Here is a 21,575-nt window from a genome sequence, read left to right on the forward strand (position 1 = left end):
AGAGGCTGACATCAATAGCATTGTGTGCATTTCTCTTTGAAGCTCTTGAGTTTGTTTAAGCCCTGCTTGGCACTTTACCAGCCCTGGGCTCTCTCTGGCAGAAATTGCCACAATCATGAAGAGGGTGAGTGTTTGTAAAATTATTTCTGTAGAGTGAGAAAATCACAGAGTTATGGGATGGTTCTGGAGCACACACATTACCAGACATCCAGGGACATGAGCATTGCACAAATAAACGGCACCTGGACTTTCTCTAATTACAAGGTCAGGCAAAGTAGAATCTAAAATACATCAGATGGGATAAAAACATCTATTGTATAAGGGGAAATTATGGTGAATCAGCATCTTCCCTTTAGGATACAGAGAGAAACACCTGAGTCAGGACTGCACACAGGCTCCTCACAGCTCGCTGCCCTCCGTGCTGCTGTGCCTGCCCCATCCAGGGCAGCTCTGAGCTTTTGGGAGGTGGAGAACTTGCTGGAAAGCTGTTGACAAATGAATAACACCCAAGGCATGAGGCTCTGCCAGTGATTTTAAACCAGAATTAAATCTTCATGCTGTCATTATTATTTTTTTAATTTTATTTTTTCCATAAACCTCTGGTTTGAAGCAATGTCTTCATTAACACTGGGTAAATCTGGCCATGACTAGTCCCAGAATAAATGTGTTTCCCCATCAAGAGTGACTCTAGCTTCTGTCAAACAGAAAATGCAGGCTGCTGGACTAATAATAAAATTGTTGCTACTTTTAAGTCGAAAAAATTTGTAATAAATACCTTGGAGATTAGTCTGGAAACTGTGGAAAAATTGTGGTTTGGCCTTTTAAAATCTTTGACTTCTCTTAGGTGTTTTAGAGCTCACTTGGTCCTGTTGGATCTTCCCTGGAGGGAAACAAATAATATGTATATTTCTGGGTCTTCTTGGGTTTTTAAAAGCATTTTATTAAGCAATTTCCATTCATCTTGCTCTTTGGTAAAATATCTTAAAGCACAAAAATAACTTATTTTCAAGTGTGACTTAGACTAAATATTAGGCTGTTGTGCTGCACTAATTTACAGCTCTGGCACTCTTGCTTTAGATAGTGTCTAATGATAAAAATAACAACTTTAAGGAGTTCCTTTACAAGCATTTTTCCCCAGGATGTTTGTACATATTGAGATTTTTGATTGTAGAGATATGTCGAAAGAATGATGTCCAAAGAGAATTTTGTTACACTGACATAAATTCCTAGTGCTGGGCTATTTTAATGCCTTGAGGAGCAAGGTCTTTATTTTTAGTAGCAAGATATAGGCTCCTACATCACTTTGGTACTTTTGAAAACACTGCTTCTCGTGTAATCTATTCCTAGAGTTCTGAGATATAGTTTTACTTCTCAACTTACCATCAAATTGCTTCTCATTTTTCCATTTAATTACTGATATCTAAAAAAAAAAAATATTCTAAATTCATAACCTGACCTCCAGCTTGGCAAATTTTCCAGTTCCCAAGATCTCTGCAATTTTATTTTCCATAGGGAAAAGCTGGCAGTGCAGCAAATAGTATTTTGCAATTAGTCTGCTTCATCCAACATTTTAGTCAGAAAGGCTTCTGTCCAAGTGTTAGATGACCACATAATGGCATCAGAGGCTTCTGGTTTACAAATGTCTTGGTAATCAGTTCTAATTTTACATTTCCTGGGTGTGTTTGGCATTGCCAGATTCAGCATCTCTTGAGGGTTTTGATTGGAGTCATAGAAAAATTTAGGCTGGAGGGGACCTCTGGAGGTCACCTCGTCCTCCCTCCTGCTTAGAGCAGGGCCATCTCCCTCCCTGTGCATCCCAACAGCAGAGAGGAAAAACAACCACACCTACCCATTATACCTCAGAATCTGGGAAAAAGAGGAATGCTTTGTTTGTGCTTCTCTTCACCCCTTGTCCCCATCCCCAGTCATCAGTGCTTAAAATTATACCCAGCCAGTCCCAACCTTTGCCCATCAGTTTTTGTTTCCTGCTAAGGGAGAGGGAATTACCTCTCAGGACAAGCTTTCCTTTGGCCCCAAAACCAAAATTGTGCAATTGTGCAATTGCTTTAATGATTTAATTGAATCTCTTTTTTTCCTCCCCTAGCTTGGCTTGTGTGGGCAGCAATACCTGTGTGTGCTTCCATTTCTGCTAAGCCTGTGCTGCAGGTTCAGTGTGAGGTGTGCATTTGCCCATTGCATAAATCAGCCTGATTATGATTTCTCAGTGAGTTAGATAGTGGTGTATGAACTTGTTCAGCTCCATTAAAATCAGGGTGACAGGAGCTAACCAAGGCACTAATTAACACACATCTGTCATGCCTTCGCAACAAAACCATCTTAGGAGAGTAAAAAATAGCAATTATATTTAAAAACATATATTCAACACCTCCATAAGAAGGGATAAGTCCCAACAAAAGGTGCTGTGGGATCCTGAGCAGTTGAGTGGATTTTTCCTGGGGGCTGTTCCCAAGGTGATGGGGAGTGAGAAATTTGGTGAGTCAGGGAGGCTGCTCTGCCAGCTTGGGCTGGAACAACAAGATTTGCCTTTTCCCCCTCTTCCCTGTTAAAATATGTAATGTGCATAATATTCAGGCAGAGCTTGGTAATTCTCAAAATAGGTATTTAATTTAATGTATTTCATTAAGCACTTAGTTTTTTTTAGGCTACAGTCACTACAAATATATTGTGCACTATGACAGAAATAGAAAAATCTGCTTGGAAGAACAACTGAGCAAAGGTGGTAAAGATACTGAGCATAGAAAGCCAAAAATGCAATTAGTCTTGTGCTGCAGTCTGTCTGCATCAGGAGGAAGGTACCCAACACAGATAAATGGGACCAGGAGGCTGCTGAGGTTCACAAGTACAAGAAAAATTAGTCCAAAAGTGGCTGTGACCAATATGGGGCTTTGGCTTCAGAGCCATTCTGCTGCTGAGCAATTCCAGCTCAGTAGAACAAGGTTAAGCAGCTGAATTATGAGATACAAAAGGACCATGTTGTAGATATCACTGGGAAAATTATTCCTACAGCAAAGTGTGCCAGTTTTGGATGCTGTACTTATTTGCTTAATTTCCAGACTAAGTTTTCAAAGTAAATATGCATTGAGAAATCTGGGATGGTATTTACCCAAGGGTTCGGAGGGATAAATATTTCTGTTCCAATTCTTGGATAAATGGTGTATTGCAAGACAAAAACCTGTCGTACTCACCACGTCTCTAACCAAGGTTTCACACTATGTCTGGCTCTATAGAATAATGCAGAAAGCATTAGCAGTGTATTTTTCTGTTGGTTATGGGCTGGTCCATCAGACTTTGGGAGGAATCGTTGATTCAGAGACACTCTTAAAACTCAATTCTAGTGCACTCCCAAATATCAGCAATCGTGTCAGCTCTTTGTGGCTTTAGCTCAGAAGTGTTCACTCAGGTACCTGACTTTTGGGAAATGTCTGCATTTGAATGCATTAATACCAGAGCTGATTTCCCTCCTCTTCTTTTCAGCTTTCCTCTCTAGTCCCCACCATTCTAATGAGCAGGACTCATGTTGCTGAATTCCATTATAAGTTATACAAAATGGGCAAAACTAATATGATTCCTCCCCTGTAGAATTAACATGAAAATCTATCGTAAATGGTTAATGTGGCATAACTCATGTATGAATAGAGTTCTGTGCTGTCTGAACTCTGTAAGCAAATACTGCTGTTGGAATTGAATGGCATTTAAATAATATCACATTTTTAAAGGATTTAAAAAAAAAAATCTTCCAGCATGAATAGTGTACGCTGAGAAAATGGTGATGGGGGGAGGAACTATGGGGGCTTATTTCCAGCAAGTGTTGGAAGTGTAAGGTAGAGTTCAGTGGGGAAAAGTAGGTTAAAGCTTGAGAAAGCCAGTTACTCACCAAAGCAGAGCTCGACTTTAATAATAAATAATATTGAATGTTGGGATATTAAAACAATTCATTCTTGGCAAAGCGCAGGGAGGTTTTATTCCCCCCAGTAACTCCGGCTCGAACAAAATACTACTTATAAGCTGCAGATTTTAATATAGCATCATGTTCCTACAGGTATAATAAAATAAAAACGTTAAGAGTATTAATTCCTTTAAAAGGGGTGATTAATCCCAGATGTGGAGCGTGCGGGGAGCAGGGGCGGGCGCAGGTGCTGACGGGGCTCCTGCACATGTTCCCGGAACACAGCTGTTCTGCAAATCCTCTGCCAGTTGCTCCAAACCCTCTCTGAAGTTGTACTGCCTCTGGGCACAATTAAAAGCTGTATACTACATTTCATGAGGTGGTGTTAGAAATTTAGGCCGAGCCAAAAAAGGAGAGGGAAGGGGAAAGGGAAAAAGGGGGAGAGCCCCTTGTTAAAGAGGAATTGACCTCTTTAGCTTTGCTGTCGGAACGATAAAGCTTCTAAATGACAAAACTGAGGTATTGAGATAAAAGATGCCACTTGAAGTTATAAAATAAATACTATTTTTATTTCATATTGATTTTCAGTAATTCATTAACTAATACCAATATTTAATATTGGGGTAAAATCCGCCCAGCCTCCTCCCACCCCCTGTTTCTTGTGTTTTCTTCAAAAACATATTTGCTGGTGTATGTGAAAAATACCTCTGACACAGGGCTATGCATGTTTTAAAAAATGCTAAAAGTGCAAAATACTCTCAAGCTAAAATATATGGTTAAATAGTTTGAATTTCTGCTGCCTTTCCCCTTATTAGAACCTCATAAAAAAGACCAGTTGGGTATGTGAACCAAAAGTGTCCTGAAAATGTTTAAAAATTTTCATGTTTTGGTGCAAAATATTAGTAACTGCTTAAACAATTGAACAGAGCCCATCTTGGGTAATCCTTTTGGCATTACCCTGGTGGATGTTCACACAGTTCTCCCACACTGTGGATTTGGAAAGGATTTGTAGCTCAAAGGACAACAGCCCTGTCTGTCTCACTTCTGGTGTCCTGCTTGGTGCATGGCAAGTTCTCAACTTGGATTTAGGATACAGAGCAGCTTAGCTGGCTGTACTACCCCAGAGAGTATCACTGAATCCTGGAAAGAAAGCGGAAAAAAATGTTTTAAGAATTGTGTTTTCATGTCTTACAACTGTCTCTGAACATGCCTCAGTCACCAAGAATTTCTGGAGTAGTTCCTGTGTGATATGTGTCAACCCCAGTGTGCATGAGTGTCCTTCTAAAGTGAACTGATGTCATGACAGGAGAATAAAGGATATTCTGCACTGAAAAGAATTAAGGGAAAAAACCTCTGTCTAGACAAACTTAATGGCAGCTGTAAAGGTTTTCTGGTCCTGCAGCATAGTGCTGGTTAGGCAGGGTAATAAAACATAAAATGAATGTTGTGATATATAAGTATAGGCTATTGACAAGATAAAGCACTAGGAAAAGTCTGGAGCAGAAGTGAAGCATGAACATGATCTGCCACCCTTTGCTGTGGGTGATGGGCACAGAGGATTTGTGCACAGGGAAGGGACAAGATTTCACTGGAAGAGCTTTAAATAGTTGAAGTGACATTGGGGATTTGGCATCATTTAGTGTGTGTGTCCTTGGGCTCTGGTTCAGGAGTGTGCTTACCTTCAATCCATCCAGAACCTAAACTTGTATTTAAATCCCACTGAAATCAATGGGTCTTGATAGGATTTTTTTCATTTTGATGACTAGGGATGGCTTACTTCCATAGCCATGGTTGAACTTGACTGAATCACAGCTTTATTGGCATGGCAAGAGCTTAGAACATTACTATTTATTGTTTTATGTGTTTATTATCCCTTTAAATTACTGTACTATGATTTTTCAGTGAATAATATTAGCCAGTTGGATTAGAAATCAGAGCTATGAGGGAATATAAATGCTTCAGAGTTAAAATAATGCATATGCATTTAGTTTAGTTTTCCTGTAAAATCTATATCCATTTGTCCAGTCCAAAGAATTCAGATACTCTTTGATTAGGGAAGTAAGTAAAGTGCAATTGATATAGTGCCACACAAGTAATGAACCAAGCACTCTGAAAGTGTTTGATTAAACTAATGTAAGTGTTGCATCAAATTGTGAAAATATGTATGCCATAAATTACAGGGAGATGTGACTCTGAAAAGCAGAGGTGAATAAACTCTTGTAGCTGAGATTGTCTTGTTAGATTACTTATCTGTCACTTAATTTCACATTTAATGTCTTGCAGTTATGAGATGCTTCAGTCTCAGCTTGATTTTAAAAACTTTGGCTAGAAAACTAAGTAGGGCAGTTTTGTAGCCTGTAGGACACCCACGTTTCTGTTTTTGATCTCAACTATTGTGAATCAAAACCTTTAACCAGAATTATACCAGAAAAAAAAAATCAGAATAAGTTTGTTACTCAGTTGTTAGAATCCATCCCTTCCCAGGAGAGGTCAGAGAGGAAAGAAACTAAGAGCAGACAGCTGACTTGTGTTTCCACCTGCTCAATAAAATGTTAACTTTAATAAGCTACAGCAGTCCTCGTTGCTTTTCCAGTCTATCCTGAGTTTGTTGAAAGTTATGGCAAAGTCATTTTTTAAAGATAATTATGCTTTGTAAATGCTAACTTGATTTTGTAGCAGTAAACACACCTTCTGGTTATGCAGGAGACAAATTAGGAACATATGTCCTCCACCAAAGCCAGCAAGCATTGATTACAGAGAGCTCCTGCACATACTGAAATGCCCATTTCTGCCTGCTCCTGCTCAGTAAGACATGTCTGAGATCCTCCCTCCTGCTTTCTTCTGCATGGCAGCTCTGGAATGTCCTTTACAGCCTGGCTGGGTGAGAGGGATCTGTCCCTGTGCCTCAGCAGTGACTCTGCTGTTGTGGGAAGAAGCTGCAGTCCTGCTTGTCTTCTCCGTGGCCCCTGGCACTTCTCATGGCAGTCTGGGACATGTTTGGTACTTTTCAACTGCTTTTTGATATCTTTGGAGAAAGGCCTTCTTAAACACAGTGATATGTTTGTTGTTTATTAGTCTTTTGCTAGTTTGGGGGAAAATTCAGTCCTCTACTCCTGTTATTGTCAGAGCTGATCTAGTGAGTGGCATCTCTAGTTTGGAAGGAGATGATCTTCAGGGTCCATTCCAAACCAAACCATTCTATGCTTCTGTCTCCATTCTTTCTCTCCCCTGTTGTTATTTATCTCAGAAACCAGTGATTTAAGCTGATTTGGGGAATGTGGGCTTTTTTTTAAAGCCTCAGCTATAGTTATAAAAATGAAAAAGTGTGTTTATGGACATACCCTTACCCTTAGCCTGTAAACCCAAGACAACCATTGACTTTTACAGAGTGCTGCTGGTATCAGTTGTGTCTGACCAGTACATGGTCTCAGGTCTCACTAATTGCCTTGTTGATGTCAAACACTATAATAAAACTTTAAAATGTTTCAAGACATTCAGTAATGTCATACAAAGGCTTGTATATAAGGGCATTTATGGGTTACAATGCAGCCAGTCAGTGATTCCAGCATGTTTTGAAATGAATGAGTCTTCTGCAAGCTGAAAGACCAATACCCAGGGAAAAGCTGTATCTTTGATGCTGTTTTTTATATTTGTACATGATCCAGGACTTATGACATTAGATTTGTACAACATTATAGCCAGACCATCAAATGTGTGAACTGTTAGTGAGCTTCCTCATAATCAGTCTGACAATATTTCTTCTTTGCAGTTGGAAAGTTAAAAGATTAGCTTTGAAGGGAAAAAAAAAAAATCAATATGTGGCAAGTGTATATTGAATGCAAAGGCTGGAACAAATTCTCCAATGGCAACTATATGCAGGAGGAGGTGGTGATTCTTCAGAAGTCATAGTTTCACAGTTTAGCAGAGATCTAGCTGCCTGCCTGGCTTTTGGTTCAGGCGTTTATTTTGTGAACAGAATTTTTTATTTTTTGCCTGAAGATGACTGGTTTCATGTCCTGTGGCATTTTATATATTCAAGTGACTGATCTTTTGTCGTGCAGTCCCCAAGCCGAGTGTGTTGATCAGATGCAGAAATAGGAGTATCCAAGAAACCAGGCTCCAGCTAGGGCTGGCTGGAGCTGCACTCACTCCCAGCTCGCTGGAGTGCTTTGTTATTCTCAACTACACAAAACAAGCAGCCCAGTGCTCTGCTGTTATCAAAGCAGCATTAAGAGTGCTGCAATAGGACTGTCTGTGAGAGAGGTTAAAACTTCCCTCCAGTAAAACTCTAAAACTACTTGGAATTCAGTCGGGTTAAGTCCTAGGCAAATACTTGCATAGCAAGCTGAGATAGAATAAATGGCTGTTATCAGTCATTGCCTGTGTGCTTTGCTGGGAAAACCAAATGTACACAGCTTCTTCTGGCATTACAAGCCAAGCATAGACTTGAATTTAAACTTGAACTCCTTCCCTTGACTGATGTTCATTAAACTGGTTAATTACTCATAAATGTAATTCCTTTACCCATCTCAGATACAGATATTTATATCCAGCACATGCAAGATAAGGACTGACCTAGCATAATGTTGATTCAGATTTGCCTGCAAGTCCAGAGCAGGAATGCTATTTATAGCTTTATGTAATTAGAAAATAATCTTACTGAAGTTGTGCTTCTTACCTGAGCCCATTGGAAGAGCCATGCTAGGAAACTCAAGGGTTGCACTTGGAAGCCAGCACATGGGAAAAGCAGAATGCTGTTAAGAGACTCTCAAATTGAAGCTAAGGAAGAAATAGCAATGTTCCATTTTCATAGCAGGCTTTAAGGAAGTTTTAACTGAAGAGATGAGATTAATGTATACTTTTGGTTTAAAACCATCTGTTACACAGTCAGGCTCAGTTCCCCCACAATAAGCAATGGTTTTGACTGTTGTGATTTTTCATTCATTTGAACCACAAGTTCAAAGTGAGCTTGTGGGGTCGAGGTGTGAAACCACACAGGACTGAAACTGAAAGGAGTGGTTCCCAGAAGCCCCCAAAGCCAACAGGCCAGGCTGAGCACTGCCTGCCAAGGCACCTACCCCGTGCCATGGGTACCACTCCTGGGCAAGCCAGCAACCCCCAGGGGAAAAAATATAATAAGGGAGAAGAAAAAGGCTGTGTGTTCAGTGCCCAGATTTACAGCTTGGGCCCCAGAATGCTCAGTCTGTGTTTTCTACTGATTTAATTGAATCATAGGTTTTCAGCTCATTTCAGGAACAAATCTGTGATATTCACCCTGCCCTTGTGTGTTATCATCTTTCCCATGTTATGGCTCGTGCAGTTCAGAGCCACTGCTTCAGCTGTTTGTAAATGCCAGTTAAATGCCCATCAGGCCTTCACCTGCAATGAATAAAGGTTGGAAAATCACTATTCTGTTTTTTTCAGATGTTAGAAGGTTTGTAACCTTTACTTTCTGTAGTTTGAACAGAAATATTTAGGATGTTAAGTAGAGCTGGTTTTTCTTGCATGATGCACAAAAAGGCAATTCAGTGAAAGCTTTTAAAGCAATATCCTTCACTTTGTGTCAGCAGAACAAGTACTTTTTTCTGGAGTTTTCCTCCCTGCAGTTTGTAGTCTAAAGAAACCTTTGCAAAGTGGGTGATAATGAGGATCAGTTAACAGAGAGAAGAAGCAATGAAAAAGGTCTGGCATTTTATATATTTTGTTTTAGAAAGTGAACTGGATAAGCCAGAAAGGAAGAAGGTTATTATTAAATTGCAGGAGCAGTAAATCCTGACTCCCATGGCCTTACAGGGGCTGCACAAAGCAGCATTGTTATGCTGCAGGGGTAGAACTGAGGTTCCACACAGAGGTCAGAGTGACTCTGCTGGATGGGGAATGGTGCTTTGCACTCACACACAAACAAGGTTCAGCAAATCACCAGCCCTGACAGAGGAACCCTCACACCAAAGTGAGTGAGGTCCTGCAGGTGTGAAGCACTGGTGCTATTTTGTGTTTTAGCAGTGGCTGTTATCCCAAGATTTACCCTTCTGGTGTGGCCAGCAGGCTCCATTACTGCAGTGTAAAGCAGGGACTGTTGTTTTGCTGTTGTTCTGACTTGTACTTGCAGTGTGAGCTTCTCTTGAACACAAACTGTGCAAGCAGTGAGTAGAGAGTGGGATCTACAATGAGAAAACTTGTTGTTAGACCTCTGAGCTCTGGTACTCATATAAATATGCTTTGCATGCATTCATTAAAATAAGAAAGTAGTGCCACTTAGTAAACTCAGCTTTCTTTGAGTGTAGGAGTTGAAGAGAGGGAGAATGGTATTAAGAGGAGAATATTTTAGTCCACGCCAGCTCAGGGATATTGCCACTAGCAGAAAATCCACAAGGGGTAGAGTTGTAATGATGCAAAGCTGCTGCTATTTTCATTTTCTTATGTCTTGCTGATTCAGAGCATCCCAACATGAATTACTATTAATATGGTCTTCTCAGTGCCTTAAGGGCAACCATTAGCAAGAGCAGGTATTGCTATGTGCTGTGCTGTGGTGTGGGGCAGCAAAACCTACTTTTTGGTGGGTACCTGTGTGAGCCTGGGCTTGTGCTGCCTCAGGGGTGCTCAGAGCCAGAAGGCAGGGGTGGAAAGGACAGAAAAAGGTGGGGTTGAACACTAGGGAGGGAGATCTGCTCACCTGGGTCATGCTGAGAAGGGAGTGCCCCATTTGTGCTGGCACACTGCTGTGGTCCCCCTCTGCAGGCAGGAGAGGATCTGGAGGGACTGCCCTGGAAGAGTTCCCCTGGCCCAGGACACACTGCCCAAACCCCTTCTCATGGGGAAATAGAGCCAGATAACCAGTGAAAACCTACTGTAATGTCAGTCTACAAAGTGAAGGGTTTCTTTTTTTCTTTTTTCCCCTGCTTTCCTTTTACTTAGACAAAAAAACCCCAATTCTGTGTAAGGTTAACCCTAATAAATCAGCCTGAAATTGTTTCCAGATCTAACTGCATATTCAGCCACTGCTGCACAGAGCCAAGAGAGCTCCTTCTTTATGATTTGGGCTACATGACCTTGAAAATTAAAAATATTGGAATCATGGACATCTCCTTTCCTATCCAAAACTGATGACAGATTAGAATGTTATTTGGGAAAAAAAAAAAAAGAGAGAGAAAAAAAGTGTGGGTTTGTGTGAAGCTCTCTATATGCAGACTAAACAGCAATCAGGGGAATCTTTCAGAACATTCTCTCAATTGGAAACAGCACTAATTCTCAGGTTTTAGGGGTGTCACATCACTTCATGACAAACTATGTGAATTCTGAGGGGAGCTTGCTGATGGGGTGAGCACCTGGTGTTGATGCTATTGAAGTGAAATGCTATTTCACTGTCACAAGATAGTGATAGTTTGGTGAACAAATATTAAGTTAAAATGGCAAAAGCTACTTTTATTTTCTTTATAATTTTTAATATTTTAAAAAAAAATATTTAATTAAACCTTTAAACCCTAAAATAGAGTTTGGGGAAATAGAACAGTAAAACACACATCAGTAGAGAATTGAACTAATGGAGGAGGATAAATCTGAACTCGATTTACTGGGAGTAGCACTGTGAAGTTTTTCTACCTGAGAAATTTTAAGGATTCATTTCCAGTGTTGTCCGAGCAAATTGTAAAGTATTGGGAAGGAGAGCCCCACCCCCTCCTCCAAGGGCATGGATCAATTCCTCAGTGGTGGTGTATTAAATGATAACCTTGCCACGTTTAATGTCACAGCAGAAGGAGCTGCAGAGGCGCTGTTCCTTCCAGCTGTATCTGTGCAGGTGAATTCACCAAGAGAATGTGGATGTGAACTTTCCTAAAGCTAATGAGAGTCATCCTGTAAAACATGGCACTGTCACGTTTTTCTCTGCTGCTGTCCCCTGAGATGTCACCACCCCAGCTGAGCCATACTTTTTTCCCCTAGATTTTGCCATCCCTGCTGATGTGCTTTGAGTAAATGATAGCTTTTTCAGTCACTTTGTTTGGGAGTGGGCTTTCTTTATAAATGGAATAATGCAGTCTTTTGTGAAGAAAGAGTTTCTCTGCTTAAGTAAAACAGTCCGTGCTACAGTGCTCTTTTTGAGATCACTTTAAATCAAACTTTCTCTACTTCTGTGGGAACAGGACTGATCCCTGTAAGGCTTATATTTCCTTGAGAAACCTGGCTTTGAGAAAAGCTGCTATTAAGCTCTGAAAGAGTTAAGCAAATTCAAGGCTCTGTGAGCCAAAACTCACTTTTCAATGCGCTTGTTGTACTTAAACGTCAATCTATTTGAAAAGGAGAGTGTCCCAATTATTTAGATGGCCAAAAGAAACAGCTTCAATTCTTTATCACATAAATACACTTAAAAAGCATGATTTAAAACAGATGAAGAGAGAGCTGAATTAGTGTTTTGGTTACTCAGCAGAGCCAAGTGCAGGCCTCCTTGGCAGCGGCTGCGCCTGCTCCGGCGCTGGGTCCCGGAGCAGCACGGAGCCCTTTGAAGGCACTGGAGAGCCCTGGCAGGCTCTCAGCTCCTGCCTCTTCCCTCCACGCTGCCCTTGGAGAAGGCTCCGTGCAGGATGAGGCTGTGGGAGCCAGGTCAGGGCTGCTGCAGCCTCGCCACAGCCGGCGCTAATCCGGGATGGCGAGCTCTGAAGTTCCTTTCCAGCTAATTTGTCCGTGTAATTAGGTTAGCGAAATCATATGTTTTATTAATTTAATAAAATGCATTTCATGGTTTAGACTGTCTTTAATCCTTTGACCTTTGAAGTCACTCTTTATAGTCTTCAGATTGCAGTAATTTATTTTGGTTGTTTCTGTTGGGAAAACAGTTTAACAATCTGCGTTCGTTCCAGTTTTACATTTTTTTCCCTTAAAGGTAAATGGGATTAGTAAACATCTGCTTCTTTTGAATATTTACAAACTTCACAATCAAGATTTAACAATGCCAACAACATTAGTAGTTTAAATGCTTATAAATATTCACAGACAAATAAATATAGCATTGAGGCACACTGGGCAGGTGTTTCTAATTTCCAAGAGTTTAAGAGTTAGCTGCTAGAACATGGCACATCTTTTATGCAACTCAGAATATATTTGGTGACATGCTACATGTGCTTTTCACATTGTAAGTAACTCAGTTAACCTACTCTGCTTCCCAGGGCACTTTCAAAGGGAAAACATTTGCTCAGTTGTATTAAATGCTAGAGAGAGTTTTGCCTGTCAGTTTAATTTAAGTAAAACACACTAGCTTGCTAACTCTATGTGTAATTAAGTATATGGAGTTAAAGATGAAGTGATGTGGGTTTATATTTCCCTGGCTTTTGACAAAGGTTTAGTCTGAAGTCAGGCCTGGGAAAGCAGGAGGCTGTTACTTGCTTAAATGCTTTTCAGCCCCTTAAGACCACTGGATAAATCTAGTGCAGTTGTTTCCAGTATTCCTTGTTCCAGAGGTCAGTGTTAAGCACAAGGGGATTTGCTCCTGATACCCTTCAAAGATTTTACTTTTAAAGTATCTTTTGTTTGCCAAACTGGTGTAAAATGCCTCTGTGCCCAGGCTCTCCTCAGAAACAGCAGCTTTTCTCAACATCTAAATCCTAATTTAAGGTGGGAGGAATACAAAATACAAGAATACAAAAGCTGCACTGCTCCAAGAGGAGGAAATCCATGACGACTCATCAGAGCAGTCATTTGGCCCTTGCTCCCCTGCCCTCAGCATGAGCTTCACCTCCTACCAAAACAGGTGGCTTTGCTCTTTTTGGCCACACTTTGGGTGTTAGGAGAGACCTCAGCCCCCTCTGTGAATCCTTGCCCTGTGTTCCCAGGGCTCCTCATGCATGCCTGGGAAGGAAACACTTCCCTCTGCCATACTTTGCACTCGTGTTGGGTGCTGAGACAAGGTGCTATGTGTCAGCAGGGTTATGTGCTGTGAAGAGAGAAAAATTCACAAAAATGAATGGAGTTTCATAGGGCACATCCTTTGTGTGTGTGTGTGAGTGTGTGGAGCAGCAGTGAGTGCTCTCTTCCTCTCTTAATTTTCAGAGTCTTTGTAAAACTTCAGGAATGAAATCCCTTTGCTTTTCACATTTATTTACACTTCCAAAGCACAACCATATCAGTTGCAGCCTTGATTTGTCTCTTTGCCTTACAATGAGCTCTGCTCTGGTTCATCCTTTATCACTTTTTCACAGTGCTTCCAGCAGTGGCTGCACGCAGTCTTAGCCCTGAAACTTGTGACTTTAACAGTCAGTTCTTCAAGTTATAATAATAATAATGATAATAATAATGAAATCATGCTTAAGAGGCAAATGTTCCTCTCTCACCCCATTCTGCCATCTGGCTTGGCTGGGGAAGAATCACTCCCAGCAAACCTACCCTGTTACCAGGCTTAAGGTACAGGATTCATTTAGCCTTTTCTTCGTGTTGTTTAAACTGAAAAAGGTGTTTTCCCAACAAGGTTAAACCCTGCAAAGCTCCCAGAGATGGTGGGATGGTGAGGATCCATGAAAACCCTGCATCCAGGCAGAAGGGAGAGCCTGTGGGGCTGCCTCGCTGTTTTCTGAAGGAAAACAGCCTAACCACATTTAGCTTTGCACCTGAACAAACAAGGTTTATCACAGCCTCCCCCACCTGCCTCTGAGTGCCAGAAGTCTGTCACTGTTTAGCTGGAAGTGACCTGGGAGCAGTGGCCAGACAGACACTTGGAGCTCAGACTGGTTTTTATCCCATATTTGCTGTTTTGAGGGTGCAGTGCTGGGACTGCACAGAGCAGAGATCAGAGCCTGGGGAAGGGGGGATGCACAGCCCCTATCCATGGGGAGGGGGAGACAGCCCCTCCACCCTCCTGGGGGGGACAGCCACGAGCTGGGGTGTTTGTGACACCATTCACAGCTCTGGGGTGAATCCAGGAGGATGCTAAACCAACCCTCTGTGACATTGTGTGGTGCCCTTCAGTTCGATGTTCCCAACTTCTCCTAATGTTTTCTTCTCCCTCAGTCACAAGGAATCTCCCACCTCAGTTAAATGCTTGGCTTTAGTTTCACGTGCCTGAGTTGCAGGATAGATAGCTGAGAAGTTTTTCCCATGCTATGGCAGGACCATCCCAGCCCTTTGGGGATCTATTCAGAACTCAGCAGTTTGTAGAGGAAACAAAGGGCTGCTTGCTCTGTGAATGGAGAAATCAGTATTCCATGCTAAAAAAAGGAATCAAGTTGTTCATATAAAAACCACACGTTACTCAAACGTGGCAGCAGTGCTGTGGTGCTTCTCGTTAAAAGCAGTAAGATTTCCAAAAAAAGATGCTGTCTTGCAAGTACTGAAGTTGAGCTCAGCAGCCATCTCTTCTTTTCTTTTCTTTTTTTTTAACTACATAATGTTGGGGGACTATGCTTGGCTTGGAACAACATACATACAATAAGAAAGGCAAATTTTGTAGACTTATGTATGTAATGTATGTAAGCTGGAAAGGGTGAACAAAGCATTTTGTGGCAAAGCCAATGTAAAGAGGAAAAAAAACCATGAATAGTTAGAAAACTAACACTTCTGAAGTGAAATTGTTGTGTTTTGCCTTTTCAGTTAACTACTTATCACACAAAAATAGCAACAATTTTAGCTCCCATTCTGTTTTCTCAAGACAGCCTGCCCACAGATTTTCTAGAAAATGTGGTTACCAGCTGGTATGGCAGTTCACAGTGCAATTTCTGTTTTACTTCCAACAATCTGGCATCTCATATCTATATCTAGCCACAATTTACCAAGGAAATATATATATATATATATATATTTATATATGTAAAAAAAGAGTTCTAAATCATAGTAGGATTTTCTGGTTCTAAAACAAAAAATATCCAAACAAGATATGAAATTGAGCCAAGGTTTCAAAATAATGACACTGTTGAGGAATAAGTAATTAATTTTATTTCAACTTCAAATAAAGATTTTTGAGTGAACATGATCAAGAAAAGGAAAAATATTCCTGTGCATTTTAAAGTTAATTATCTGCATACTTAAACATACCTGAAACCTTTCAGTTATTTGGGAACTGTCTGATTCTTTATGAGGTTTCTGTCTTTATCTCAGCCTGACCTAACTGGCCTCTGACCCTTCCCTGGAGCAGCACTGCAGAGTTCTTTATAATGTGTTTGTTTGCAGTTTGAATTCTTATTTTGAACACCTCTGGCTCAAGGGTACCCTAATAGAAACAGGGTGTCAACATGGAGAAGGGGGAGGATGGAGTTTTCCACACCCCTCCTTGCCAGAAGATTTGAAGTTCAGGTTTTAATGGCTTCCAGGTGTACCTCGATGTTGCACATGTTTGGCTGTAATCCTGTAGAGACTGGGGGGTTTTGCCTTTAAAAATACAGCAGAAGGAAAACTTTGAAGTTTTGAAGATTAAATTGGTAAAAATAAACTTGAAATAAGTCGGCTCTTGCATTCCAAGAAGGGTTTCAGCAGGCTGTGGACTCTGTATTAGTGTTGGAAAAGTGTGAGTGCCACTGAATATTCTGCTGGAAAGCTGAAGCCACATATTTATCTCAGCCTGATAAATTCTGCAGCTAGAAACACAACTTGAATGAATTCCTTAGCAGTATTACAAGCATCTTCATATACTCCAAAATTGTTTTTTCTTGGATGCTTCGCATTTTAAAAGCCTTAGGTTGCTTTCAAAGAGTCAGTTAAAGTCTATAAAATTGGATTGCATAATGACTGTGGGCTCTATTCATAACATGTGACCTGGGAGCTGCAAGGTCTGTCTCTCATATTTTACAAGTCTACAAAGGTTTCCTGAGCTCCTGAGCCCCACCTTGCCAACACATGAGGGGATTTTTCTCACCCCACAGTTATAAGCCCCAGAATGAATGGGGACATGAATTAGTGCTTTGAAGGGCAAGGAGGGTGGATGGCAATCCAGCCAGATTTGGGATCTGATTTTCTCCCACTCAGTGGGTTCCTACACCGTGGCTGTAAGTGGGTGATGTCTGGGGCAGATCTGAATTGGAAATAGGCAATTCTCAGTGTGGTGTTCCAGTTAATAAAACATTTTCTGAGCAGCTGTGAAACAGCCCTACTGGACTGCACAGATGCACAGGAAAGACAAATTATCACTGAATCACAGAATACCTTGGGATGGAAGGATGTGGAGTCGCTAGCTGAGGGCTCATTTGCCTTTTTGGGTCTGTGCATGTGTTCCCTGATGGCTCTGCTGCCCTTCCCTGGTCACCAGCTGCACGGATGACCTGCAGCCTCACACACCAGGCTCCCTCATCCCCTTGACCTCCTGGTGTTAGGAGTGTGACCACTAAGACAACATTTCCAAGCAATGTCTCGTATCCCTTCTAATCCTCCTCTGCTCAGGTGGATATTGTGTTCTCAAATTTATGTCTGCTTGCTGTGACTCCTGTCTCCTGTTCCTGCTTGCTGTCTTTGAAAACAACATTGAGGGCACGAGGGTCCAGATTACTGCACCTGATCTGCTTTGCACCACTCACCCGGAGGAAAAGAGGTGCAAGTCCACCTCAGCTGGCTATTTGCACTGTTTTTTCTTCAGAGTAATGCAGAAAGGCTGTGGCCTGTTGATTTGTCCACTCTGGCTTGGTGAGCAGCAGGGCTGGATGCTGTACAAGGAGCTGGGTGCAGCCTGGCTTGGTGGAGGACCAAAGAGTTGTGTCAGGCCAAGCCTTGCTGCCCCACTGGCAGTGTTAGTGGGACAGGACAGGATGCCCTGGGTTCCTACCACTCTTCCAATGCCAAGTCCATGCCCACAAAGTGTTGCTTGTCCCTTGATTTAGGAGTGAGAGCCAGGTTTCTACATTTACTTCTTGCATCTTCATTTTGAGGCTGCCAAAGTACCTTTGTGTCTCCTTTGCTATCCCACTCACAGCCCTGCTCTAGTTAATCTCAGATTACCAGCTCCTGTACTGGTCTAAGAAAGGTTAAGAAGGTCCACTCTAATGGCAGGATGAAATAACCTTATATATTCTTAACAGAAGTTAGAACTACCTGTATTTCCATGTTTTGATCAAAACTCACCACTCTTGGCATCCCAAAAGAGATGTTGTCAACATCTCTGTTGTCACAGGCCTGGTGACAGCTCTTTTGTTGTCGAGGAGCTGCAGTCAGAAGATGGCACAGGGGAGGAGGCAAGAGGGTCAAATAGCAAACAAAGAGCCAAAGGAGAAGTTTCTGGCAGAGGCAGAGCTGTGAGTGCCACTGCAATGGGGAGCACCAGCCAGCCAGGAGGGAGATAAAGCCAGTGGACAGTTTCACTGCTGGGTGATGAGCAGTGAGTTTTCCTCTTTACTTCCCTCGATTGAAAATTTGTGACTGGCTTTTAGCACCGAGTGGAACTGCCCAGGATTTTATTTGCTTCCCATCAGTCAACATCAGGCCTTGCTTCTTGATACTTCTCAATGGGAAAAAAAAAAAAAAAACAACCCAACCTGCTTGGTTTCCAATTGCAGCTTTTTATTATCACAGGCCAAGAGGGGAAATGAAAAATCATCTTAATTAAAAAACACTAAAGTCTCGTGAAATACATGGTTCTTGTTTTTGAACTGCTTTGTCAGGAACTGTCCACAGCCATTATTTTTAATTAGCTTATCTTTTAAATTAAAAATGGGTTATTTGCATTTTTTTAATGGGGAGTTTCTTGATCATTCAGTTCCCCTGTATTTTCATGTTCTAAGACAGCAAGTTATGTAAAAAAAGAATCCAGGCAATTTGATTAAAAATACATGGTGTCTTTTTATTCTTCTTTTTTACTTCTTTATAAAAATTATGCAAACTTATACAGCTATAATTCTCCAAGAGTCTTTAAGCATTTTACAGACACCGAGAGAAGAAAGAAAAAAAAATTAGGCCCTTTAAGTAATGTGGTCATTTAAAAAATAGCTTCTCTTTCAAATCATAATTAGAGGTCAAAAGGCTAGAACAGAAGAAAAAAAATATCTAAAAGCTTGAAATTGAAAAATTTTGAAAGACCCTTATTTTCACTCCAAGCTATATAAAGTAATACCCCTTCTCAGTGACAAAATCAATATTTCTTACAGAAAATTAATATTAAAGTCAAAATTAAAAAATCAATATTTTCTAAATAATAATTATAAAAGGGATTGGGTTTCACTAAATTGCACTTTGCAAGAATAAAACCTTCCTTTTATTTCAAGAAGTTCCCTTAAATGGTTTGGTATTCAGAGGTGCTGAACCCCAGGAAACCCCAGTGGCTTCAGCTTGGACTGTGTAAAACCGAGTCAGCACCATGACAGCCCCAGCTCCCTGGGAATGCTCTGGGATAAAGCCACTCTCACCAACAATGGAAAACATCCACATGGACCCTGAAAAGAGCCAGTTAACAGTGCATAACAGCTCTTGGAAACATCCAGACCTAGGGGGGTTTCTGAGCTGGACTTTCCCCAGGACAAAAGTGTTTGCACCCTTTTGCTTGAGAAATTTACCTTGAGACTCTGAACAACCACCAGGGATTATTACTCACTGTTTGTCTTCAGATGATGGGTACTTCCAGCTGTACTTTGCTTCTTGGAATGAGTGGCTTATCAAATTCTTCTTTTCTGAATTCTACATGATTATTTACACTGAGTAAGAAGATATCATTCCCACTTTACTACAGTATGGACTGAGGTCTGCCTTAAACACCAAAGTAAAAGCATAATGTGAAGGTAGATCACAGCATTTACTTACATTGTTTTGGCTTTTCTTTCCTTTTTATAATAGTACACGATCATGCCAACAGCTCTTTGTGGATTTGCAGCCTTTCTGCCACATTTCCTCATAATCATGTTGTTGAAGTTTAGTCCATAATTCATGTATCTATGTGCTCTGTTTACACTGAACTCAATTTGGGTTAAATTAAAACCCTCATGTCTTTCTCAACTGTGATCCTTCAGTTAGAAATCTACAGTGACAGAAAACACTTCTTGAATTCTGCTTATGATAGTATGGTAAAAAGGAGTGAGGAATATAATTTGAATTGCAGGGTGAAGAGAAGACATTGGTGAACAAGTACAGAAATATGTAACAAATATTGTCAGATGTTGTGTTGCAATCCAGTAGTTCCAGGCTGTGTCTGCTCACCTTCAGGATAGCAAAGTCAGGACTCACCTCAAAGGGACACATAGATCAAATTCAGACTCCTAATTATGTTGTTTGGGTGAGAATGATTTAGGGAAAAAAGAAAACAAAAGTGAATATACATAATACAAGTATTTTATAGCTGTTTTAAGTGATAAAACAAACACTCAAACAACCTTTAGCTCTATAATAGCCTTGAGCCAACCTTCCTGTTTCTTCCTTTTTGCTGACAAATTGCATCACGAGGTAACGTGTCATGAACTCACCATTCATTATTGTTATTGTTTTTGGAGAGACAGAGAGGGGTTGTGGTTGTGGTAGGAGGAGAAGTACATTATTGAAATCACTTACAGTAAAACCCCAGTTTTGAATATCATTTCCCTTCCTAAACAGGAAGTGTCCTACGAAAAACAACAACAAAAGAAAACACAAGTGGAAGACGATCTCAACCCATCAACTTTTGAATAAGGGCCATTGCAGAGAATTAGATGTGGTTTCTACACGAGATTGCTTTTCAGCCTGAATTGTGAAGACCCATTTAAACTTCTTTTCAGCAGCTTTATAAGGATGTCTCCTACTTAGCTATCAACGGAATATCAGCTGCATTCAGCAGCTCTCTGCTTGTTCCTGCCTTGGCAATAAAAACCCTCCAGTCCTGAGCATGTCTTATGACTTTGAACTCAATTTTCCAGCGTGAAGTTAATCAGTTCCTGCCTTTTCACCCTTCATACATAAGTCTTTGTGGTCATCTAACTATTTCTATTCAGGATTCTGATAGTAATTTTGGTAATTACATTATTGATGATTTTTCAAATGTAGGGTCAGCCCATAATCTGACCAGCAGCTTTCCACATTGCAGTGATCCAGATTCAATTCTAACTGACTGCTGGAGGATTCTAATTTGTAACTCAGAATGGATTAAGCCTACAGGGTTACGCAAACATCCCAAAGATTCAGATCTCATCTTGATGACTAAGAATAACCAGCTTCTGGCTCTTAGAAGGTTTTACATATCAACAAAACTGTGCATTTGCATTAACGGCTATCACACCACAGGGGCCTGCTCGTGTTTATCTTGGGAACAACCAGAAACTGAACATTTAGCTTCAATTTGTTTAAATGTGACTCCTGTTGAAATCAGTGGCAAGCTGTGTGCACATATGTGAGCTAGAACGGTGCCTAAGGACTGCATTTCCACCAGTTTTTCATATCAAAGCCATGTCTCAGAGAAATACCCTATGATAGGTCAGAAAATTTCACATATTAGGATCAAAAATTCAGCTGGAACATATATTTGTGGGTCTCTGCTATCTAGTGTGAGTGACAGGCACAGTTACCATTTTGCTGTCAGCTTGTGGCTCTGTCTAAAGGCTGATTTCCAAGAGACACTGGTGGCCTGAAAGGTGTGCTTGTGAGTCCTTTTTGCCCTTTTTGCAACCCAAAACTCAAATCTGAGAAAATGTTTGAGTGGGAAAGCCTCAGTTTTTTAAATGGTCAAAATGGTTTAGACTTTAACACCTAAGTTTTGAATTTAGTTTTTGCTGCATTCTTGTGTTGGAAGATTCTCTTTTGGCTTCATCTTAAT

At 40.9% G+C, this 21,575-nt stretch overlaps 1 protein-coding gene across 3 annotated transcripts in view; it reads left to right on the forward strand.

Annotated features, from left to right (window-relative positions):
• The window catches only part of WWOX (WW domain containing oxidoreductase), a 471,276-nt gene that overhangs the window by 402,676 nt on the left and 47,025 nt on the right, over positions 1-21,575 (forward strand). The window contains exon 9 of one of the 3 annotated variants that reach the window (XM_050979040.1): positions 20,384-20,473. The exons of the other annotated variants lie outside the window; for them this stretch is intronic. Coding sequence (XP_050834997.1) covers positions 20,384-20,458 — 75 coding nt within the window. The 3' untranslated portion in view covers positions 20,459-20,473. Of the gene's footprint in view, positions 1-20,383; positions 20,474-21,575 lie in introns of those variants that run through there. 3 annotated transcript variants of the gene reach the window in all.

Source organism: Serinus canaria, chromosome 11 (genome assembly GCF_022539315.1).
Source record: "Serinus canaria isolate serCan28SL12 chromosome 11, serCan2020, whole genome shotgun sequence".
Lineage (NCBI taxonomy): Eukaryota > Metazoa > Chordata > Aves > Passeriformes > Fringillidae > Serinus > Serinus canaria.